The sequence below is a fragment of the Choloepus didactylus genome, chromosome 20 (genome assembly GCF_015220235.1).
Source record: "Choloepus didactylus isolate mChoDid1 chromosome 20, mChoDid1.pri, whole genome shotgun sequence".
Classification (NCBI taxonomy): domain Eukaryota; kingdom Metazoa; phylum Chordata; class Mammalia; order Pilosa; family Megalonychidae; genus Choloepus; species Choloepus didactylus.
In genome coordinates, this window is record NC_051326.1 from 20,018,540 (window position 1) to 20,044,616 (window position 26,077).

Below are 26,077 nucleotides of genomic sequence, written 5' to 3' on the forward strand. Positions count from 1 at the left end.
GGAAAAATAAACTTTTAAAATAGGCTGTTTTGGAGCAACTGGCCATCCAATATGAGCTAAATAATCATGACCCCTAATTCACATCAGACAAATTCTCTGATCTTCCAACACAAGGCAACATGCATGTTGGTGCCTTATTTTTCTCCTGAGTTCCCTTGAGTTCCAACTCCTGTCTGATTTCCATGGCTTCTCCACGTGTCCAATTTTTTTAGCCTATAAGGACTTCAACTATATTGGATTAAGGCCTACCTTCATTCAGTGTGGGGGACATTTAGCTAAAATAACTTCAAAGAAAGATCTTGAAGCACAGTTCTACAATTGAGACTAAAGACAATCAAGCATGTATTAGAAAAATATAGAAGAATAGTTTCATGAGCAATAATTTCTTGAAGACATTCCCTTTTATAACTAGTTTGCTGAAGGTTTTGTTTGTGTGGTATTGGGTGTTTTGGGGTTTTTTTTTTTTTTTTGTCATCAACGGGAGCTGAATTTTAGGAAATATTTTTTCCTGCATCTATTAATCCTTTTAACAAGCTAGATTGTAATGATTGATTTTCAAATATAGTATTAACTTGCATTCTGGAATATTTTCCACTTGGTCATGATGTATTATTCTTTTGCTATATTCCAGAATTTTCTTTGCTCACAGACCATGTATCTCAAATTGTAACAGGTTGAGAAATAGGTCCTCTTTTTATATTTTCTAAAAGAATTAACATTGGTTTTAAGTATTTTGGAAGCATTCATCAGGGAGGCCATCTCAGCCTAGCATTTCTTTTTTCGATTTTGTTTTGCTTCATGTTGTGAAACCATCATGATCATTCATTTACAAAACCTTTTCATCACTGAAAATAAAACTCCTGTATCCATTAAGCAATCCCCCATCCTGACCCCCTATAGCCCAAGTTGATCTTTAATCTACTTTCTGTCTCTATGAATTTGCTGATTATACATAATTCATATAAGTGGAATCATGCATTATTTGTCCTTTTGTGTCCGGACTATTTTGCTTACATGTTTTCAAGATCCATCCATACTGCAAAATGTATGAGAACTGTTCCTTTTTAAGGCTAAATAATATTCCATTGCATAGATATACTCCAATTTGCATCCATTCATTACTTGAAGGGCATTTGGGTATATTTTTTCTTAACTGTCAAAAGAGTCCATGTCTTGCCTCTTCTAAGAAATAGCAAGTGTTTTGGTTTCTTAGGTTGGCATAAAAAAGGAATTTAATGGCTCATGGAGTCCAGAAGGCTTGCTTCCTTCCAAGTGGATACCTTCTGGCTGGCTGGCAAAATTTGGAGTTCTCTGTCTTCCAACACAAGGCAATGTGCATGGTGGTGCTTTATTTTCCTTCTGAGTTCCCTTGAGTTCCAACTTCTGTCTGATTTTCATGGCTTCTCTACGTGTCCAATTTTCTTTGCCTATAAGGACTTCAACCATATTGGATTATGGCCCACCTTCATTCAGTTGGGGCACACTTTAGCTAAAACAACTTTAAAGATCCTATTTACAAATAGATTTACACTCACAGGATGAGGGATTGAGACTTGAACCTACTTTGTGTGGGGGGACATGATTCAATTCCCAACAGCAAACAAATAGCTGTTTCACCCATCCTGGAACTCACTCAAGGTAGAAAAATCAATGGGCATCGCTCTAAAATACTGTAAGGCAAACACTCACCCCCTAGACCTCTGGGATGGAAGAGTAAAGGTGAAATATACAATAGACTACCTGAGGCTTGGGAAGAAAAGCCAGTGAGTTTTTTTTTGGGAAATTAAGGCCTTGAAAAGCAACTGCAGCATTGAGAAAGTTGAGTGAATACCCAGGGCAAGATGTACTCTAGAAAAGACCAGAGAAGATCTTAGGCTTTCACCTCGGGCTAGAGTTATTATTTTTTTAAGGAAAATTTTAATTACAAACAATTACTCTACTGTATAAGTGATTTTTCCCTATTAATTTGATATATTGTATTATTCATGAAATCAGTTAATTTCCTCTGATTTTATCGCCATAAATTAGCTTTTTAATATGTCTAGGGACTTCTTTTTCCTTTTGAGGTGTGGGATCAGACTTGCTAGGACTTTATCAATTTTATTTATCTTTTAAAAGAAAAACTTTCAGCTTTCATGTTTTTCCCCATTATTGGTAGGCTTTGAATTTCATTGGTAGCCAATATTATTTTTATTATTTCCCACTTCTTAGATTCTTTTAATTTGACATCAACATTTTGGGGGAATTTTCAGGAGGAAGTTTAGATAACCTATATTTAAGCTAACTTTGTTTTTATTTATATACTTAAAGAATATACATGTCCCTCTGAGTTCTGCTTTTTTGGTTTTCCAAAAGTTTAGATAGGATGCATTTTTATTGTCATTTGGCTTAAAATGAGTTTTAATTTCTCACGTTTAATTTGGAAACATTTCGGAGATTTTAAAGTGATCTTTCTATTATTTAGTCCTATTTAAATCCACAATGATCCTGTATAAGACTTTTTTTATTTTTTATTATTTTTTTATTTTTTTTAATTTAATAAATTTTATTTTGAAATAAATTCAATCTTACACTAACAGTTGCAAAAACAGTACAAACTCCATACCTAGAACTTCATCATACCTCGACCCCCCTCCCCCGATACCCCAATCCACCACCTTTAACATCCTGTCACACCACTGTTTCTTTCTTACCCTCCCTCTCTCCCTCCCTCCCTATCTATCATCCATCATCTATTTCTCTGTCCTCTGAACATATGAGAGCAAGCTGCACACATCTTTGAACAAACAATATAATTCACATATAACTTTCCCATGGACAAGAACATTCTTTTATGCAATCTCATTAAGCGCAGCGAAGAAGTTCAAGAAATTCAACATTGATATAAAGCTTACATTTTATATTTCCTTTTTTTTTTTTCTTGTGTCCCATCTGTGTCCTTTTGAGCCTACTCTCCTCCATCCTCAGATCCCATCCAGGATCATCCTTGGCATTTAATTTCAACTATTTAGACTTTTTTTTTTTTTCAATTGTGGAAACATAAATATAGTTTAAATCTTCCCATTCCACCCGCTCCCTAGCATTCCATTAGTGGGATTAATCACATTTAGAATGTTGCAATGCTATCACCTTCCCACCATCCATTTCTAGAAGTTTCCCTTCACCCCAGACAGAAACCCTACTCTAATTTCTTAACTCCCCATTCCCCCTTCCCCCACTTCTCGGAACCCCTACTCTACTTTTCATCTCTATGGTCATATTCTCTGATACTTTCTTTGTGTTTACTGTGGGGCTTAAATTTAACATCTTAAATCTATAACAATCTTGTTTTTCTTTGATACCAACTTAACTTCAATATGACACATAAACTATGTTCCTATACTCCTCCATTCCCCCACCTTTATGTAGTTCTTGTCAAAAATTACATATTTTACGTTGAGTCCAAAACCACTGATTTGTCATTACAGTTTATGTATTTTAGATCCTGTAGGAAGTAAATAGTGGAGTTACAAATCAAAAATACAGTAGTATTGGTATTTATATTTACCATGTATCTTTACTGGAAATCTTTATTTCTTCATGTGGTTTCAGTCAATTGTTTAGTGTCCCTTCCTTTCAGCCTGCTCAACTCCCTTTAGCATTTCTTACAGGACTGATCTACTGGTGATGAAGTCCCTCAGCTTTTGATTATACGGGAATGTTTTCATCTCCCCCTCATTTTTATCTTCCAGGTGTTTGTGAATTCTCCAAGTCTCTGATGGTTATTGATTTCTATTTGTATTCCATTGTGGTCAGAGAAATGTGCTTTAAAAAAATTCATTTTTTTTTAATTGAGGCTTGTTTTTATGTCCCAGCATATGGTCCATTCTGGAGAAAGATCAGTGATCACTAGAGAAGAATGTGTGTCCCAGTGACCTGGGATGTAACATTCTATATATGTCTGTTAAAATTTTCTCTCTCCTTTCTTTGTTTCTCTGTCAGTAGGGCTCCCTTTAGTATCTGAAGTAGGGAAGGTCTTTTATTAGCAAAATCTCTCAGCATTTGTCTGTCTGTGAAAAATTTAAGCTCTCCCTCAAATTTGAAGGAGAGTTTTGCTGGATAAAGTATTCTTGGTTGGAAATTTTTCTCTCTCAGAGTTTTAAATATGTCATGCCACTGCCTTCCCGCCTCCATGGTGGCCACTGAGTAGTCACTACTTAGTCTTATGTTGTTTCCTTCGTATGTGGTGGATTGCTTTTCTCTTGCTGCTTTCAGAACTTGCTCCTTCTCTTCAGTATTTGACAGTCTGATCAGAATATGTCTTCGGGTGGGTTTATTTGGATTTATTCTATTTGGAGATCACTGGGCATTTATGCTTTGTGTAGAAGGTTTGGGAAGTTTTCCCCAACAATTTTTTTGAATACTCTTTCTAGACCTTTACCTTTCTCTTCCCCTTCTGGGATACCAATGAGTCTTAAATTTGGATGTTTTATTTTATCTATCATGTCCCTGAGATCCATTTCAATTTTTTTCAATTTTTTTCCCCATTCTTTCTTTTGTTCTTTCATTTTCTGTTCTGTGGTCCTCGAGAAGGCTGAGTTGTTGTTCAACTTCCTCTAATCTTGTATTATGAGTATCCAGAGTCTTTTTAATTTGGCCTACAGTTTCTTTAATTTCCATAAGATCTTCTATTTTTTTATTTACTCTTGCAATATCTTCTTTATGGTCTTCTAGGGTCTTCTTTATGTTTTTATATCCTGTGCCATGTTCTTCTTCATGTCCTTTATATCCTGTGCCATGCTCTCGTTGCCTGTCTGTAGTTCTTTGATTAATTGGGCCAAGTAATGTGTGTCTTCTGATCTTTTGATTTGGGTGTTTAGGTTTGGGTTCTCTGTATCGTCTGGTTTTATCATAAGCTTTAAGATTTTCTGTTGTTTTTGGCCTCTTGGCATTTGCTTTACTTGATCTTTAATTTGTCAGAATAGCAGCTTGGTGGCATACACTCTCTCCAACCAACCAGCAGATGGCGTCTGTGAGTCATCAATTTCCCTCAAGTCAGCAATCCCCAACCCTGTCTTTGTGGTGTGTGGGGATCTGACCCCCGTGGGGTCCACTCGGTGCACTTAATTTGGGTGTGCTGTCAGTGCCGTCCGCCCCGAATGAGGGGCATGCGTCTGAGCAGTTAGCGAGGAAGGGCAGAGCTTTAATAATCAAACCTCCCAGGTGTTCCTGGAGATTTAAGGCTGTTCTCTGCCACTGACCCAAAAGTCCTTGGTATTGGTGTAGGTTCCCTAGGATTTCCGAGTGGTTCCCCCTTCCCTGCTGTGCTCTTCCAGGACCTCTGCTGAGAGAGGGACACAAGTGCGCGCCAGCCTGCCAGGGAAGCCATGGGACGCTGGGCTGTGCAGGGGCTTTCCCAGCCCACTTCAAAGATGGTTGAATGGGACACGTTAACTTCCCCCTTCTGCACAGATCCGCTCTCCCAGCTCCGGGACAATCAGCCGTGGGTGTATTCAAGGCCACTGTCCACAGTCAATATTGTGGCGTGTGAGTGGTGCTGTGGGAAAGACTCCCTGTTACACTGGGTTTCTTGGCACGGCTCTGTGCTGTGGGTTCAGCCTTGGGCAGTAGTGCCCCCCCCCCCCCCCCCCCCCGCTGGGGAGATGTCTGCAAGTCATGCGTTTTTTTCTCCTTTTCAGCCTTTAATTCTTGACTGGTGTGAGGAGGTATGGCTGTGTTCCCCAGGCTCTGGGGTCTGGTTCTGAATGGAAAGGGCCCCACCCCTTTCCTCTTGGAGAAGATAAACCCCCTAGGGGGAGGTCATTAGCATTTCAATGGTCTCTCTGTCTGCTTGTGCTATCTCCACCCTTCTCTGAGTCACAGCACTGGAAACTGAAAATGGCTGGGACTTTCTCCACTGAGCCAAAAAAGAAACAGATAGTCCCCTTCAAACCTAGTCCAAGGTGACCCTCCAGGTCTCCAAGGTCAGTCGCCCCCCAAAGCCTCTGTCTACTTGTTGGGGATTCGTACCTGTAGTGAGCAGTTCACACTCGCTACTTAAAACCCCAGTTGGAGCTCAGCTGAGCTATATTCGCTTGCTGGGAGAGAGCTTCTCTCTGGCACAATGATGCTTTGCAGCTTGGGCTATGGGGGAGTGGGTCTCATGACTTGGATCCGCAGGTTTTACTTACGGCTTTTATGCTGTGATCTCAGGCATTCCTCCCAATTCAGGTTGGTTTATGATGAGTGGACGGTCTCGTTTGCCCCCCCGGCAGTTATTCTGGATCATTCACCAGTTGTTCCTGTTTTTTTTCAGTTGTTCCAGGGGGACTACTTAGCTTCCACTTCTCTCTATGCCACCATCTTCCCTCTCCGAGGAATATCTTGTGTAAGATTTTTATCATTTTATATTTGTTGATGCGGATTTATTTCCCACCATACTATTTATTTTGGTAAGTGCTCTACATTTATATTGTACAGTTCTTTGGTATAGAATCTCAAATATATAAACATTTTATCAAAATGGAGAATAGTGTTGCTGAGTAAAGTTTTTTTAAAATTCTCAAATATGATTATGTATTTCTTTTTTTCTTTTTCTCTCTCATTTCCTTTTTAAATTTTGAAGCAATCTTAGTATGTGCACACATTATGCTACGTCTTCTTCTTAAATAATTCCTTTTATGTCATTAAATATTCCTCTGATCTCTCATAACCCATTTTGCCTTAAAGTCTACTTTATTTCATATTAATATTTATTTAGTCATGTACCATCTATCTAATCTCTTTATATGTAACTATATCTTTATATTTAAGTATTAGGCATCTGTCAAACTTGGTATGTTCAATTCAGGTTTAAAAGAAAACTGTATTCTTCCTTCCATTCCACTCCCCCTCCAAAACTTGCCTCATTTTCCTCTACCTAGTTTTTCAAGACAAATTTTCGGCATGATCACTGAGTTTTCCATCATCATGCTAGGTATGCATCATGTATCCAAATGAGCACTCCCTATAGGTTCAATTTTCATAATATATAGCAGATAAAAGTTACATCTCACATATCCAATAATAAAGTAGCATCTTATCTCATTCACCTACAATTGTATCTTATCTGTTCTTGCTTCTTCCTTTTCTACCATTACTTTTCCATATGGCAACTAGTGAGATGTTTCTCTTCAGGTTAAAAAATTCCAGTGTCATTCCATTGCAAAGAGAATAAAATCTAAAGCTCTTTACCAAGATAGAGAAGGCCCTATAAAATTAGACTCCTGCTTACATCTACCATAAATATTTTCATAACCCTTTTTTGCATTATATTCATTTCCAACTGAAAGCCTTAGTACCTAAGGATCTTCGTCAGATTTTCCTAGACCTTGCCATGACTGTCTTTGTGTCAACATTTATGTCTCCTCTTATATATCAAAGATTCTTTATCTGACAACCCTAGCTCAAGTAGTCTACTTCACAATCCATCAAATTTTACCATATTCTCCTAACATATCTTCTTGATAGCAAATGTCATTAACTGGAGTAACATTACAAAATTAAATCAACATAAATGATGTTAATATGTTTTCTAAAGTTAAATGGTCCTGTTTTCTTTAGCTATAACCACCTTGCTTATGGTCTGTTGTCTTTATCCATTGCTGGATTAATTTAGTTATTATTTTGATTTATAATTTCTACATTTATGTTCATGAATAACATTAGCCTCTGATTTCCATTTGCGTAACATCCTCATCTGATATTATCATTATGGTCATCATGCTTTCAAGATTGTGGTGTTTTCCTCTTTATTTATTCACTATGAATGTGTAAGAGTGCAATAATCTATCCTCTGAAAATTGTGTGGAATGTGCTCCTAAAAATATTAATTTTACTCTCCATTTTTGTTTAGGGTATGCCTGGAATTGCCTTGGCAACTTGTCAAAAACAACTTTTTTGTAGATATGTGGTTCTATTTTTAGAGTTTCTATTTTGGTATATTGATCAGTTCATCTAAACTTAGGCCAACACTGTGGTCTTTTCTTTTCCATAGTTTTATACGAAGTTTATGTCTTCATCTTTTCCTGCTTTTCCAGGCTTGCTCTATTCATTTTTCTCTTTTATATTTATATATATTTTAGTATCAGCTTGTCAATTTATATTAAAAGTCTACTGAAATTTTGATTAGGACTGCACTGACATCTTTACAATATTGAAAAGGACACTGAATTTCATATGAAAGAGATAATATTCCATCAAAGTAAGATAAATATATCCATATAGGCATATCAATAACTAAAGTAAAATACTGTACTAATCAATGATTTTTTTATTGGATAGTTTAATCAATTTACATTTAAAGTAACTACCAATAAGAACTTCTGCCATTTTTCTGTTTGTTTTCTGTAAGCCTGATAACATTTTGTCCCTCTTTTCATCCTTTGATGCCTTTTGTGTTTGAGTTTTCATAGTGTACCTTTTTATTTATTCTCTCATTTCCTTTTCCTTATATTTTTAAAATAGTTTCTTTGTGGTCACCATGGGGATTATAAATAACATACTCAATTTATAACAGTGTAATTTGAATTGAGACCAACTTAAATTTAATAACATACACGAATTTAATAGCTATACATATATGGCTCTTCATTTCCTCCTTTTCTTGTCACAAATTATATCTTTACACATGGTGGAACCAACGACATAGATTTATGACTATTTTATGCATTTATCTTTTACATCTTGTAGGAATAAAAAGAGGAGCTACAATTTTAAAATACTGGGTTTTATATTTTCCTATGTTGTTAAACTTCATAAGAGATCATTATTTCTTCATAATATGACTTCAAATTATTGTCTATAACCCTTCATTTAGGTCTGAAGGACTCCCTTTAGCAATTCTTGGACAGAAAAATCTACTAGCAATGAAATCCCACAACTTTTGTTTATCTCAGAATGTTTTAATTTATTTTCATTTTTGAAGGCTAGTTTTGCCAGATACAGAATTCTTAGTTGACAGTTTTTCTATTTCAGGATTTTAAACATGTCATCCCACTGCCTTCTGGGCTCCATGTTTTTTCATTGGAAATTGGCTATAATCTGATTGAGGATTCCTTTTATGTGATGAGTTACTTCACTCAAGATTTGCTTTGTCTTTGTAATATCTCGAAGTGGATATCTTTGGTTTTATATTACTTTGAGTTTGCTGAGCTTCTTATATGGGTAGATTTCTTTCATCAAATTTCAGTAGTTTCCAGCCATTATTTCTTCAAATACTCACTCTGCCTCTTTCTTTCCCTCTTCTTCTGAGACTCCCATAATGTGTATGCTTGTCTTCTTGATTGTATCCCACAGGTACCTTAGGTTCCCTACAATTTTTGTCATTCTTATTCCACTCTGATCCTCTCACTGGATAATTTCAGTTGTCCTACCTTCAAATTCACTGTTTCTTCTGCCTGCTCACATAAGCTGTTGAACAATTCTAGTGACTTTTTCATTTCAGTTATACTTTTCAGCTCTAGAATTTCTAAGTGGTTCCATTATATAAATTCTCTTAATTTTTTCATTTTCTTCATACATCATTTTCTTGATTCCCTTTAGTTCACTGTCCATGGATTCATTTAGCTCTGAGCATAATTTAAGAGAGTTCATTTAAAGTCTTTGTCTAGTAAGTCCAATGTCTGTGCTTTATCAGGAATAGTTTCTGTCAATTTATTTTTCCTTTGAATGGGCCACAGACTCCTTTATCTCTGTTTGCCATGTACTTTTTTGTTGAAAAATGGACATGTGAATACTACAAGGTAGTAACTCTGTAAACTAGATTCTCCCCTTCTCCATGGTTTGCTGTTGTTGCCTGCTGAATGCTGTAGTCATTCATTTCTTTAGTTACACTTCAAAACTATTTTTGCAGAGACTTAGTCATTCCCAAGGGGGGTAGCTGAAGTCTCTGTTGCTTTAGGTTGTGTTCAGCTAGTATTTGAGAGGTAGAAAGAGTAAGAGAGGAGAGAAAATAAGAAAGAAAAAATATGAAAGAATAAAGAAGGAAAAAATAAACACTTTTCCTGGCATTTGTATATTGGTTCAGTGCTGGGTTATTCTTTCAACTCTGCCTTATCCTTCACTTCCTGCTTGGAGTGAGTCTGGAGAGCAACCAGAGGTGAAAGCTTAGTGTGCTCTCAGGTGTTTTTTTTTTTTTATTTCTGCCTTACTCTGGGCATTGGGATGGCTTTCTAAATTCTCCAGTATAACACAGGTGCTTTTCAATGCCATAATTTCCTAAAGAAACTCTCTCAGCTTTTCTACCAAGTCGTTTGGTCCTCTAATCTATGCAGTTTTTGTTCAACTTATATTTTTGAGCATTGTCTGCTAGTTTTCTGCCCTGAGTTCCAAGTTAGGTGAAATAAAGACAAGTGCTTGGTTTCAGTCCCTCAGGTAGCCTTCAGACAGGTTAGAACAAACACAATTCTTTGGAAATAAGGTCTGCTCTGCTCCTTCTGGAACCATGGACCAAGGCTCCAAATTGGAAACACAGGATGCCATCCTCAAGAATGCCACCAACACTGGGAGTTTGTGGGAGAATCACAACTAAAAATATCACAAAGCTTTCCTACTTTTATTAAGTTGCTATTCTCCTTTTGATTCACTGGTAACTCTTATTGCTGTAAAACTTTGGCTGTTTCACAAAGTTCTGACAAAGTTAGTTCTACAGTTTCTGCTTCTTTATCAATCACCCAGGGCATCTTTCACTGATTCATGAATGCAATATTTTTTTTCTTATCTGAGAAAAATGGTAAAAAGTGTTGCTGAAGTTTCATTCTCTGTGTATAAATTTTTTTTTTCCTCCAAGGTGTTTTCCCATTCTGTTTGTAGATATTGATTCCTGACTTCCTATTAAAGGCTTCTCTCATATATGTACTAATCTTACTCATAATTACTACTTAGGGACAATAAAAAGCTCATTGAAAGAGCTTTCATTTCTTCTAATAACAGCTTACAATTTCACCATGTGATCATGTTTTAACTTAATTTGGAAAACTTTCAAAGCCAGTCCATTACAGTTTCTCTCCAGTGCTGCTCAGTTTCCCCATACCACAGTCTTCTGATTATCTGTTTGATAGTAAAGATCCTGTTGCCAGAGTTCTTGAAGCAATGTGTGGAAAGAGAATTTGGAGTTTGTCAAGCATCATTTAGCATTATTCAGTTGAGTCATTTTTTTTAGGTCATTCCTAGGCTATTAACTGAGCCTAGCACACAGCAGTGCAGAAAATTTTGTTGTATCCTTCTGCTTGATTTTGTATCCCAGGTTCACGTGGAGGAGAAAAATCTATCTAGACATATAATTGATTCTCAAACATCTGGTGCCCTATTCTCCCTATTTAACTTTCCCAACCTCTTCCAATTACTCAACAACCTGATGATGTCATAAATTGAGACTTCTGGGGTATCCTGTGGTGTAAATTAGATATAGAATTCCCAGATTCCAAAGTTTTACAGCTGTTGTCTCCTCTATTTTTATCCCTGCTTTGTAGGTTTAATATTTTTAAAAATCAATTTATTACAGTTTCAGTATAGTTTCAAGAGGAAGTAAAATGTATGCATTTTAGCCATTAACATAAACTGGAAACAAACTATTATATTTTGTTCTTGACACATAAGGTTCTGAGAGGGGCATATTATTATTACAGAGTTATCCCTAAAGTTAATTCCATACTGATTTATATATTTTTGAAGCAATCTTGTTAAGTGCATATGTGTTTACTGTAGATGTTTCCTTTCGTTTTAGTGTTAATTTAATGAGGCTTACTCCTGTTTTATATTCATAATTTAGTTTATTAAGATTCCATTTTCTCCTATTTATTTGGTTCTCATTTGGATGGGATATTTTTTTCTTTTTGGCTTTTTTTTTTTTTTTAAGAAATTTTATTTTGAGATAAATTCAAACTTACAGGAACAGTTGCAAAAACAGTACAAACCCCATACACAGAACTCCAGCATACTCTGACCCCCCACCCCCGATACCCTGATCCACCACTTTTAACATCCTGTCACACCATTTCTTTCTTTCCCTCCCTCTCTCCCTCCCTCCCTCCCTCCCTATCATCTATCATCTATTGCTCTGTCTTCTGAACATGTGAGAGCAGGCTGCACACATCTTTGAACAAACAATATAATTTACATATACATTTCCCATGGACAAGAACATTCTTTTATGCAATCCTATTAAGTGTAGCTAAGAAGTTCAAGAAATTCAACATTGATACAAAGCTTACAATCTATATTTCCTTTTTTTTTCCCCTTATGTCCCAACTGTGTCCCTTTGAGCCTCCTCTCCTCTATCCTCAGATCCCATCCAGGATCATCCCTGGCATTTAATTGTCATCTATTTAGACTGTCTTTTTTTTTTTTTTTTCTCCATTGTGGAAACACATATACAGCCTAAATCTTCCCATTCCACCTCCTCCCTAACATTCCATTAGTGGAATTAATCACATTTAGAATGTTGCAATGCTATCACCTTCCCACCATCCATTTCTAGAAGTTTCCCTTCACCCCAAACAGAAACCCTACACTCATTTCTCAACTCCCCATTGCCCCTTCCCCCACTTCTCAGAACCCCTACTCTACTTTTCATCTCTATGGTCATATTCTCTGATACTTTCTTTGTGTTTACTGTGGGGCTTAAATTTAACTTCTTAAATCTATAACAATCTTGTTTTTCTTTGATACCAACTTAATTTCAATATGACACCTAAATTATGTTCCTATACTCCATCATTCTCCCACCTTTACATACTTCTTGTCAAAAATTACATATTTTACACTGAGCTCAAAAACACTGATTTATCATTACAGTTTATGTATTTTAGATCCTGTAGGAAGTAAATAGTGGAGTTACAAATCAAAAATACAGTAGTATTGGTATTTATATATACCATGTGATCTTTACTGGTAATCTTTATTTCTTCATATAGTTTCAGTCAATTGTTTAGTGTCCCTTCCTTTAAGCCTGCTCAACTCCCTTTAGCATTTCTTATAGGACTGATCTACTGGTGGTGAAGTCCCTCAGCTTTTTTCTTTGTCAGTAGGGCCCTCTTTAGTATCTGAAGTAGGGAAGGTCTTTTATTAGCAAAATCTCTCAGCATTTGTTTGTCTGTGAAAAATTTAAGCTCTCCCTCAAATTTGAAGGAGAGTTTTGCTGGATAAAGTATTCTTGGTAGGAAATTTTTCTCTCTCAGAGTTTTAAATATGTCATGCCACTGCCTTCTCACCTCCATGGTGGCTGCTGAGTAGTCACTACTTAGTCTTATGTTGTTTCCTTTGTATGTGGTGAATTGCTTTTCTCTTGCTGCTTTCAGAACTTGCTCCTTCTCTTCAGTATTTGACAGTCTGATCAGAATATGTCTTGGAGTGGGTTTATTTGGATTTATTCTATTTGGAGTTCTCTGGGCATTTATGCTTTGTGCATTTATATTGTGTAGAAGGTTTGGGAAGTTTTCCCCAACAATTTCTTTGAATACTCTTTCTAGACCTTTACCCTTCTCTTCCCCTTCTGGGACACCAATGAGTCTTAAATTTGGACGTTTTATTTTATCTGTCATAACCCTGAGATCCATTTCAATTTTTTCAATTTTTTTCCCATTCTTTCTTTTGTTCTTTCATTTTCTGTTTGGTCCTCAAGGAGGCTGAGTTGTTGTTCAACTTCCTCTAATCTTGCATTATGAGTATCCAGAGTCTTTTTAATTTGGCCTGCAGTTTATTTCCATAAGATTTTCTATTTTTTTATTTACTCTTGCAATTTCTTCTTTATGCTCTTCTAGGGTCTTCTTTATGTCCTTAATATCCTGTGCCATGCTATTCTTCATGTCCTTTATATCCTGTGCCATGCTCTTGTTGCCTGTCTGTAGTTCTTTGGTTAACTGTGCCAAGTACTGTGTATCTTCTGAGCTTTTTGATTTAGGTGTTTTGGTTTGGGTTCTCCATATCATCTGGTTTTATCATATGTTTTAAGATTTTCTGTTGTTTTTGGCCTCTTGGCATTTGCTTTACTTGATCCCTAATTTGTCAGAACTGCAGCTTGGTGGTGTACACTTTCTCTAACTAACCAGCAAATGGCGTCTGTGAGTCACCTATTCCCCTCAAGTCAGTTCTCCCCAACTTTGTCTTTGTGGAGTGTGGGGGTCTGATTCTTGGGGGGTCCGATTGGTGCACCAAGTTTGGGTGTTGGTGCTGTCTGCCCTGAATGTGGGGCGTGTGTCTGGGTAGTTAGGGAGGCAGGGCAGCTTTGATAATCAAACCTTCCAGGTGTTCCCGGAGATTTAAGGCTGTTGCAGGAGCCTAAGCCCTCATTTCAGTCTTTCCAGATTGTCTCTGCTGCTGACCCACAAGTCCTTGGATTCACGTAGTGTCCCTGGGATTTCCAAGCGGTTCCCCCTTCCCAGCTGTGCTCTTCCAGGACCTCTGTTGAGGGAGGGCCATGCCACATCACAAGTGCACGCCGGCCCACCAGGGAAGCCCTGGGTCGCTGGGCCATGCAGGGGCACACCCAGCCCACTACAAAGATAGTTTAATGGGATGCGTTAACTTCCCCCTTTGCGCACAGCTCTGCCCTTCCACCTCCGGGACAATCAGCCATGGGCGCGTTAAGGGCCACTGTCCATGGCCGATATTGTGGCATGTGTACGGTGCTGTGGGAAAGACTCCCCGTCACACTGGTTTTCTTGGCACGGCTGGGGAGATGGCTGCAAGGAATGTGGTTTTTTTTCTCCTTTTGGCTCCCCTCTGCTCCCCTGGTCTTGAGACAATCAGCAGCAGGTGTGGGAAGGGGTATCCTCCATGCCAGACACCGAGGCGTTAGCCCATCCCACTCCCGCCGTGCTTCACTGCGCAGCTCTCCCCGTCTTATCTGCAGCCACTTCCGGGCTTTTTTTTTTTTTTTTCTTTAAAGAACTAGTCCATCTCCAAATGCCAGCCCACCATTTCCCCACACTGCAGTGCGGCCACTGGACTTTCAGCTGGCTCACTCACTCGTTTCAGAATGCAGGCTCCTGGTTTCACCAAATGCACATTCTCTGTGGATTTAGGAGACCTTGTCTGGCTGGTGCTACGCTGGAAGTGGTGTTCTGGGTCACTTTCTGGTTTTTATCTAGTTTTTTTCACAGAGGTGTTTTTTTGCCCTTTCTCACCTAGCTGCCATCTTAGGTTCTCCCCCTGGATGGGATATTTTTTATCACTTAAATTTTCTATCATAGAATCTATCTCTTATTTCGTGAACTTGACCTCTTTATATTCATATAATTTGCTACCTTAGGACATATTTAAACAATTTTATTTGATATTTTCCATTCACTATTTTAAATTATTGTTCTTTCAATTATTTGTTTCTTTCTTGACTACATTTACTGGATTAACGTCACATGGGGAAGTTTTGTTTTATTGCTTGTACTTTCATATACTCTTACTTCTTTCTAAATCTTAGCAATATCTCTATTGATATCTTAAGAAGATGAGTCCTATAAGCATGACTCCACATCATTTGTAATTCTCCTGTACCCCTCTCTCTCCACAGCATCATAGATTACAAGCTCTGGTTTACTATTGATATAACTATCTTCTCCTCCCCTCCCTGGCCTAGTCCTTGCTATTTTGCAATTTAAGACAACACTGATATTTAGCAATATTAATTCACTCTTACTTTCATAAGTTTTCTAGATTTTCATTGGTTTAAGTAATTCTTAAAAATATGTTAACAAAGTGAGACTTGACAAATCTTTTGATGCATTGTATGCCTAAAAGTATTTTAATTGTGCCTTATACTTGAATGAAAATTGTTAGATATGAATTGTGACTTCAAAATACTCTTTATTTAATACTTTAAGAATGAAGTCTTTTTGCATCCAATGTTTACTTTGTTTGTAAAATTCATCTTCCTTATTATAGGTTTTTCTTCCTTCTAGAAACACAGCAATATTCCTTTGTATCTGATATTTTTCATTATTCATTGGTATGCATTTTTACCTCTCTTTTTGACCTTCTACATACTCTTAGTATCTACAACCTGCTTTCCTCCCCTCTCACCAGATCTCTAGTGGGAAGGAACATGGTGAGACTCCAGAAGGGGTTTCCTGAAATGGGTGCATTGTCAATCTGGCAGTAAGTGTAGACAGGGTTCTGTTGATGGAATTCTGAGAAATTTATCTCTGTTAATCCTTCCAAAATATTTTGGATTTTAAATTTTCTTATCTTTTTACTAGAGTAACAAATTTTAGAGATTGTTACTACTAGATATTGGCACTTCTATTTCCATCATCCATTTATCTTAACTTTGCTTTTATCTATACTACACTTTTTCTGATGTCTTCTGGGAGACCTACTCATTCTTATTTTATAATTTGATAATCTATTTTTCAGATGTACCAATCTTATCCCTTATGTTATTTACCATAACTATTATATTGTCCATACCTATTGTTTCCAACTTGTCCATTTCTATGATAGCCTGCACTTTTATTTTGTTTGAGTTTACTGGTCAATAATTACCAATACTTCTGCTTTAAGCGGTATATGTGGCTTAGTGTGTTCTCTTCTGAAGAAGTCTTAATACTCAGGTTCTACACAATACAGTCCATGGGTTTATATAACAGAGATCAAAGGATACATGTCTGGTAACATGTAGTATAAGCCTTGAGGCCATGCCCTAGCTTATGTCAGTTAGTTAGAGTACAGGTGAGTGGACAACCCCAGGGAAGAGAGCTGCAGACATCACAGACATCCTACTAGCTATTCTCACTTGTTTCCACTCACCCAAAAGATACTTGGGTTGCAATTTCATCTATAAACATTTAAGGACGAGCAACAATGGATTTATATAGTGTTTAGACTGTATTCAGTAGCTCTGGACAATTGAGTAGGAAGGTAGTATGTTTGAAAATCAGAAGTCTGAGTTTTAATTTCTTACTTCAACATCTCACTTCTGTGGAAAATAACTGCTACTGAGTTTTCCAATGAAAAGTCAGGCAATGATTATCCAAAAATAAGGAGAATAAGGAAGAAGAAAACTAAAAAAAAGCTTTCCTCCAATTGCTTTTATCACTAGAGAGAGGAGTATCCTCTTCCCATGAGCCAGACCTTTCCAGTATTCTACAGAGTACTGGGAAGCTAGCCTGCCTTAACCAGGAAGGTCCTGCTGCATGTGAAGCCTCATGCATTTCAGAGATGTGAGCAACCATTTGGGTAAGTGTGCCAAATCCTATAGCTTTTCAGACTAGGTAAATCACTTGCCTATAAATAGAACCCATGTTTTCAAAGTTATGATTCATGAATTATAAAGATAAAACTTTGTCTCCATTTGATTTATTCATCTCTTATATGTTCAACTAGTTCATAACACGTTTACTGAAATGCATTGCCTCTTTCAAACTCCAAGAGATACTGCATGCAAATAAACTAAACAAAAAGGCAAGTTTTGTCAGAAAAACAATAGCATTATAATATATTGACAAAAACATACCATTTTCAATACACCAAATATTCTGCTAAGCTAAATAATGTCAAATCAGGCACAAATCTTAAAACTGGGCATTTGTTCTGTTATTCTTCATTTATGCTCTATGAAGCTTTTTAAGGAAATTGATAAAAAGTTTCAAATGTTTTATTTTTTTTCTGGGGGTTCAGGATTCTATTTCTCAGGATTATATTTGGAAGAAAATTCAGAAAGTGTAAAAATCTACAGATTTAAATTAAAATTAATGTGACTCAATACTAAAGTTATAAAAATTATCGCATTTTACGATTAAAATAGAGCATGATCCTTAAAAGCAACAACTTTCTAAAAATGGTATGTGGAACATATGAGAAGAAATACTGTAAAATTTTTATATGTACTGAATCCTGAGTCCCAGGACTTCTTATATTTCAAGCATCTCTATTAGTGTCAGAGACAAAGATCCCTAGAATGATAATGTAAATATTAATATACTTAGAAATAATAAGATACAGGAAAATTTAACTATCAATCTATACAGGATTCTATCTATACAAGCAAATTAAACTATACTATACCATAGCAACACCTCCTCCATAGTTTCTGTCACACATCTTCCCTTGAAAGGTTGCACCAACATAATTTGAATGTTCTCTGTAACTTAAGTTCAAAATAGGAGCATAATCAAATACTTTTTATAAAACCAAGCACAACTAATAACACATTTTCCTAAGACAATTTCTAGTTTTGCATATTTATGTTAAATTCATAGATATTTCCACCTAACATTAGGAAGTGATTAAATGTTTCTCCTTCTTTTGAAAACAATAAAATAGATTTAATAATGAATAACAGAAAGTGTGTTTGTATTTGAATTTTGAGAAAATATGAAGAGTCAATTATTCTATAGTTTTAAAAATTAAAATAAAAAATCACGTAAAATCAAAACAACCAAAATAAATAAAATCTCTTAAAATTAGAATGCTAAGGCAATGCAGCTGATAAATGGGCAGAGTCACCCTATGGACTAAATTCTCCTCTTAATTGGATGGAGTTTACCTGACAGAGCCATGTGATAACATGGCTTACTTATGGGACAGAGAATAAAAAGGATTATAATTTTAAAATTCTATGTTATATTATATAAGCCTATATAGATAAACCCTGTATATATACCCATATATATGTATACTCTTACACAAACACATATTTATATATATGTTGCATTATATATACATATATGACATATATGTAATAGAGACTGAATACTGAAAAAGAGCTCATTAAAAAATACAGTACAGTGAAAATATGTTATGATAGAGGTATTAAAAATTCCCATAGTGTTTCCACTTCTTTGTTATTTTTTTAATGATCACAAAGCACAAGAAGGCCAAATTACCTTCTACATCAATAGAATTCAGAGATGTTTCTTCAGATAGATTTTGCTATTATCTTATGAATATTTTGGGATATTTAATATCTTACATTCTATGATAAAAATGCATAACACAATTGAAGGAGTGAGCTTTATCTACAAACAAGTAAATGGAATGATTGACATCAAAAATTGTGCTCCAAGTATTTTGTTGTGAAAAACAGTATTTACACTGTGCTGTATGTCAGGAAAAACATGGCACTGTTAAAAATGAGGTTGAATATGGGTGCATTTTGTTTGTATAATGCCAAGATATTATACTTACACAAGTAAAAATGCCACATCATGTGGACGCAAAACAAGATAAGATCTTTTCCATTTTAAAAATCTGTGTAATATCTCATTAGCATCTCCAGTGGTCAGAATTTTATTTTCATCTATCCAAAGCTCCAATGAAGACAGAATTACTGTAATGTTAACTGAAGCAAAAATCTAAAATAGAACACATACAGAAAATATATTCAAACATTATGGTTTAATTAGATTTGGGAAGATGTCTATGAAAATGAGCACTATGTTGATGACAAATATTAAACAACTAAACTATAAGTCTGCACTGAGTCTTTCAAAGTATATCAGTAAGTAATAAATACTGTACTACTAATATACCAAGTAACAGGTTTATTTTTAATGCTGGCACTTATTTAATTTAATACTTATTTACCACGTGCCTTACCTAATTTAATCCTTACAATAACCTAATTAGGTGTAAGGTATTATTCCTATTTGATAGGCAAGAAAACTGAACTTTTAAGTTTTGGTTAAATATACAAGTTCACTCGATTTGTATTCAGGAAGTGTCATAAAAGAAGCTACAGGAATTGTTCAAGCAACATAAACAAACACAATGGGACTAAGAAATGAAATGAACACTTACAGCACTGGTCAATCCAATCAATTGGAAAACTTTCTGGGTGACAATAGCTGTATCAGAGCCCATATGATTATACTGAAAAATATAAATACCTTTTAGACCTAGATATGCATTATTTAATATTTGAAAATTGTCATCCTACTTAAAATTCAATATAGTAAATTAGGAACTTCTTGGAATTACAAAAATATTGGTATTTAAACATTATTTACTATTATAGAGATCACATAATATCAATTCAGTACAGAAAAATTGGAAAATATTTAGAAATATTATAAAAGACTACAAACCAGGTATGATTATACTATCAATTAATGACAATTTTTGAAAGAAAATGTTAACTCTAAAGTATAATATTTAAACAACAAAATACTTATTTTCCAAATGTGAAAATTTAATTCAGAAAGACTGTACATTAAACACACCCATTCAAAGGAATGCCTGCCTGAAACTTCATTAAAACAATTATAAAAGTATCAGTAGAAGGACAAAGGAAAAACAATAAAGACAAAATTTGGAAACCAGAAAACAGATCAATGAGTGGTAACTGACTAAGCAGATATAAGAAACTTAATAATAAACCAGGAGAAAAATATAGTTCACTTTGAAAAACCTAAAATATTCACAAATTGGCTATTATCAGTTTCTCTGAAAGCGAGAATTTGGTATTGAGAGTAAGTGGAATGACTTAAAACTTTTTAAAGTTAGGGCAAGGAAAACTTTCATAATTACTGCGTGAAAAAGACATCCCCAAAATTTATATAGTGACTGCTTCCATTTTTATAACATTGTTCACATGAAAAAATATACATAGAAATGGAGAACAGGTTAGTGGTTTCCAAAGGACAGGGAAAGTGGGGTGAGGAGGAAGAGATTATGGTTGTGGACAAACACCAGAGATCCTCGAGGTGAAACAGAATTGTTCTGCATCTTGACTATATCAATTTTAATATTCTGGTCTAATACTGTGCTACAATATTTCAATGTGTTACAAATTGGAGGTATTATTTCTTGCAACTGCATATGAATAAGTAATTAATTACCTTGAAATTAAAAGATTAATTTTAAAAATAAAGAATAACACACTAATATCCTCTTATGACAAACAAAGATAATAAAGGAGAACTAGACTAAGTAGATATGAAACACAGTAAACAAAAAGAGGTAAATCTATATAGACAAAAAGCATGCTAGTGGTTGTCTATGTCTGTGGGATGGTGGTAGGAGTGACTGATAATGGATGCAAGGTTACTTCCTGGGGTGAAGCAAATATTCCAGTATTAGGTTATTGTACTGATTGCACAATTCTGTAACTATTCTAAAAACCAATGAATTGTAAACTTCAAGTGGATGAACTTAAGAAATTTATGGTACGTAAATTTTGTCTCAATAAAGCTGTTTTAGAAAACAGAAAAAGCGGTTAGACCACATTCTGACTCCTTCCTCTCTTCAAATTGAGTGCCTGCACCTCTCCATGCTAAGTGAAGACGAGGGATGTACTTTCCTGCAAGGTTAGAGTAAAATGTGCCTGAACTGGGAAACTGTTAAGGGTAAACTCCCCAGAAGGGGAAGATCAAATAAATTCAATGGTTTTCTTTTTTTATTTCCCAAATTGACACTCATTCATACCTTCAGTAAATATTGCCTGTCCAAAAGAAAAGATGTAAAGATACAGACATTTGTGCTTACCCAAATTAAAAAACACACATAGATCTGCCTATAGTGAGGTTCCCAGTTGAAAATCCCCATCCATGTAGACAGAGCTTGCAATCATATTTTTAATGAATCAATCTTCGAGCATAAAGGCATGTTTTAAATTTTGCTTGTAAGTTGAGTATTATTAGCTATCTGAATGAAATAACTACTTTAGAAACATGGAGATAATTTTTATATTAGAATTAATTTGGGGGATAGAGATAGAAATAAAAATGACACTGAACAGAATGGCGAGAGAATATTAAAGGGCCAGGAAACACAGGAAACTTTTCAAGGAGTGTTTAAATGAAGGCAAAATATTGTTGTGTTAGCTGGGGGAACGAGAGGTGGTTTTGTTTGTTTTAAGATGGTGGGATACTTACTGCTGATGAGAATGGCCAAGTATTGATGAAAATTTATGCTGTGGGTTGGGATTTTTAGAGCCATATCTTTGAGGAGGTGAGTATTAATGTGCACAACTGGAGTTCTAGTGTTAGATGTACCATTTCATCCCCAAAAACAGCAAGGAAAGCAAAGTACATGATTACATACCCAAACTAAGTGTTTGATCAAGTAGTAAAATTTTGTGGAAGTTCTCTTTTCTCCTATTTTTATCAGTGAAATATGAGTCATCAAGGCAATCATGAGAAATCTGGGGACATGGTGAAGTTTGGGGGCTTATAAAACTGAAGTGAGGGTATTCACTATTATTGTGTGTTTTATTCCAATTATGAACAGATTATTTGGAGACAGCTAGATTTAACCAGTTCTGATGTTTCTGGTGTTTTGCCAGGTAAGTGATTACTGGAAAACAGAGTAAGGTCGTTGAGGACATTTGCAACAGAGTGACTAGAAGACTGAACCATAAGATAAATGATGTGTAACGAAAGATTGAGCACAGAATGAGAGAATACAAAAGTGGCAGGGTTTGTGGATGAAGGCCCTAGAGACATTATAAAACAGTGAAACCTAGAAGCTAGGAATGAGATGGAAATATATGAGGAGGTAGTCAGAGATGGGGATGCTCAAATATCAGAGTAAGGAAAGGTGAAGCTCAGTAATCATAAAATATAGTGTACAATTGTATAGAGTTGACTGAGGCAGAGTAATGAACAATACTATTGAAGTGAAGATGCCAAGGTATTGAAAATCAATAGTACCAGAAGGATCATTCATGTTGATATTGAAATGAACAAAAATAAAAGTATGGATATTATTGGAGAGTGGGATGGTGACCCAACTGTTACACTCTCTAGGAAAAAAACGGAATAAACTGCAAAAACCTCACATTCATTTGATTCCTGGTATGCATGCAAGAGAAGTGACTCACAGATTCATAAATGACTACAGTAAGTAAGAAAACTAAGATTTCATGAAAATATTTCATTTTCAGAAACTATGAAAAGAAAATATATAAACCTAGTAATGGATAAATGGAAACCTGCATGAAGAAGAAATGAATTTACTATTAGTGGATCAAAAAAATTCCAGGAGGCAGGATTTATAGAATAGTGAAATAATGAGCTCTGCAAAACCTTTACACACACACAAAATAAGAAAACCAGAAAAAAAAATGTCAGAAATAATTTTGGATCTCTGGATATCGACCAAAGGCATACAATTATATGAGAAGCATTTACCAAAAACATACAACTAAATCTATAGTAAAAACAATAGGAATCTTTGGCATTTTACCATAGTTTCCCATCAATCATAAACTCTATTATGTGTTAATTCTACCAAGGCAGAGCAAGCCATGAAATCTAGTGGTTTCTCTACAACAGGTGGGTGTAACACAGTGGGTTAAAAAACATATGCACTACATGTTGCCAAAAAAAAAAAAAAAAAAAAAAAATCAGTAGCAAATAAGCAGGAAAGGACAACATCACGGCTGATCTTAGATTTCAGCTTCTTGCTTCCTCTGTGTCTGAATTTCATTCTCTAATAAAGGACTCTACTGACAGGATTCAAATCACCAAACTCCACCCTCTAGACCCCCAAAAGACATGTTCTGTCTACATGGCTTTCTTCATAATTCATTCCTCCACTACATCACAAAAGTCTTAAGAAATTTCAGTAACAATTTTTAGTAACAATGCTAAGTACGAAGTCTCATCCAAATCGATTATGGGTGTGGTCTGTCCTGGGGCATAATTCCCCTCTGTCTGTGGACCTGTGAAACCTCGAGAACAAGTTACCTGCTTCCAATATACAATGGAGGAATAGGCATAGGATAAAGATTCCCATTCCTGTAGAGAGAAAACAGAAATCACAGGTTCCAAACAACTCCAAAACCCTGCAGGGCATACTCCATTAAATTTCAAAGTCTGAGAGTCACCTGTGAACAATATTTTGTCCTCTGGGCATCTGGCAGCCCCATCCTTCCAAGCACTTGTGCAGTAGCCATGTTCTCCCAAAATACTGGGGCAAAGGGTCCACCCTCTCCAAGAATTGGGGTGATAGCCAGACTCTCTGAAATCTCTGGGGCACAGGTTCAACCCTTTCAGAATAGCAGGTGGCAGCCAGACTCTCCACAATATCCAGGAAACATGTTTCATGCTCTCTGAAGCCTGGGGCAGCAGCACTCTTCCTGAAATATGGGGCGGAAAGCCCGCCATCTCTAAGCGCTGGGGCAGATTCACCCTTTCTATACACACGGGTGGCCTGCGCTATCTTGGCCCAGGAAGATGCCTTTGGTCCAGACCTCAGGTTCCACAGTCCTGCCCTTGAAGTGATTTTTCCTCTAATCCATCCCTTTTCTATCCCATTTAGTCTACAGTGGCAGTGGTTCCATTCATACAGATCTCACCAAAAAACAAACAAACAAAAAACACACAAAAAAAATACCAGTCAGTTTTGCATGTAGTTCTCAGAGGTCCCAATCATCAGACAAAAGAACTTTCCATAGATCCTTTCTGGATCACTGCACTTCCAATCCTGATTTCACTGTAACGGCTGACTGGATCTACGTTCAGTCAAACCCTCACGTGGAGCACTATTCTCCGGGGACTCATTTTTTTAGCACCTCAGAATTTCCCGAAGCATTGATTTCTGGTTTCTTTGTGCCCAGAAGTTCAATTCTCAGCTTATCCCTTTCCTCTCGTACTTTAGTATATAAGCTGCAAGGAGAAGCCAGACTGCATTTTCCACATGTTGCTTGGAAATCTCAGCTAAACATCCAAGCTCACTTTCAAATTCTGCCTTCCATCCACATCAGAACTCAATTATACCAAGCTCTCTGACACTTTAAAACAAGGATTGCCTTTCCTCCAGTTTCCAATAACACATTCATCATTTCTATCTCAGACCTCAACAGAAGTACCTTTAGCATTTATGTTTCTATCAAGAGTCTCTTCAGACAATCTAGGCTTTTCTATCAAGCACCTCACAATTCTTCCAGGCTCTAAGCATGATGCAGTTAAAAAGCCATTTACAGTGACTCATCAACATGGTGACGTAAGCACCTACTGAAAACTTCTCCCCAGAAATTCAGTGAAAACAAAGGACAATTCTCATTTGTTCAGAGCTCTGGAAGGGATAGACTGAACAAGGATCTCACAAACACAGAATTGAAAAGAGAAAAATACCACACAGGAAACTTCCATCCCTGACTGGCTGGTCCTCACTCTCCCCTCCCCCTCACTTGGTCCTGCACAGCTCGGTCCCAGAGGCAGCAGCCTCTCCCACCACCTCCCACAGGCAACACAGATTATGAAATTTCTCACAGCAGTGAGGCAGATCCCCACCTATATCCAGACAGAGACCTTAGCCCACAGGGACCCACGGCAGGACTTAAGCCACAGGGAGGGCAGAATACAGAAGGGAAGCAAGGAGGAGCTTCCAAATGGAGGAACAGGGAGGGAACCACAAAATCTTCCCTAAAAGCAGCAAATAGCCAGGCAGAAACTACCCAAGTTAGCTGTTTGGGAACCCAAGGGATGGGGAAGGACATTTCAAGGCCCAGGTCAGGGAGGAATGAAAAGTCTGAGGAAACATGAACAGAGATGGTGTTTTTAGCCCCTGGTCCTGGTGCCCCCCCACCCCAACCTTGAGGAAAACAGCAGCTGAAGGCTGATCCTTGCCTGGGGAATGGCTGCAGACTGGGGCAGCTGGGGGAGTCCTCCACCAAACTCAATCCTGGGACAAAGCCCCACATTGAGCCAGATTTTGGCTGATGAAGTGAGAGTACAGGAACCCAGCAGTTTCAGCCCAGTTCAGGCAGACGCTGTGTGGGCTTCAGGAGGTAAACAGCTTCTGAAGACAATTAAGTCACCCAACAGTGCCATCTGCTGGGCAGGCCGGAAAGTGCAGTGGAAAACTGCAGGGCTTTCCAGAGCCTCTCTAGGCCCTATCCCAGGCCCAATGGAGCAGGTCTACACCCCCTGCACAGGTACCTGGCCCTGTTTTGGCTCAGAAATACAGATGACCCAACTGGCAAAGCGGTGCCCTGCAACAAACCTTAGACAAGAGAGAGAAATCAACCTTCAGGATAGACTCATCAAGATAATCAGATGACCAGATATCAGCAAGAACTCACATGGCATACTAAAGTTCAAGAAGAAATGACCCACTTGAAGGAATAGATCAAAAAGAAGACACACAGAATTTAGAACAACTAATCAAAGATGTGCAA

General features: G+C 36.7%; 1 protein-coding gene across 1 annotated transcript in view; it reads right to left on the reverse strand.

Moving 5' to 3' along the window:
- Nucleotides 1-26,077, reverse strand: part of ADAM2 (ADAM metallopeptidase domain 2) — a 149,942-nt gene that overhangs the window by 76,308 nt on the left and 47,557 nt on the right. The window contains exons 8-10 of the mRNA XM_037812774.1: nt 19,753-19,824; nt 19,141-19,307; nt 18,019-18,100 (exon numbers count right to left, since the gene is read on the reverse strand). Coding sequence (XP_037668702.1) covers nt 18,019-18,100; nt 19,141-19,307; nt 19,753-19,824 — 321 coding nt within the window. The remainder of the gene's footprint in view (nt 1-18,018; nt 18,101-19,140; nt 19,308-19,752; nt 19,825-26,077) is intronic.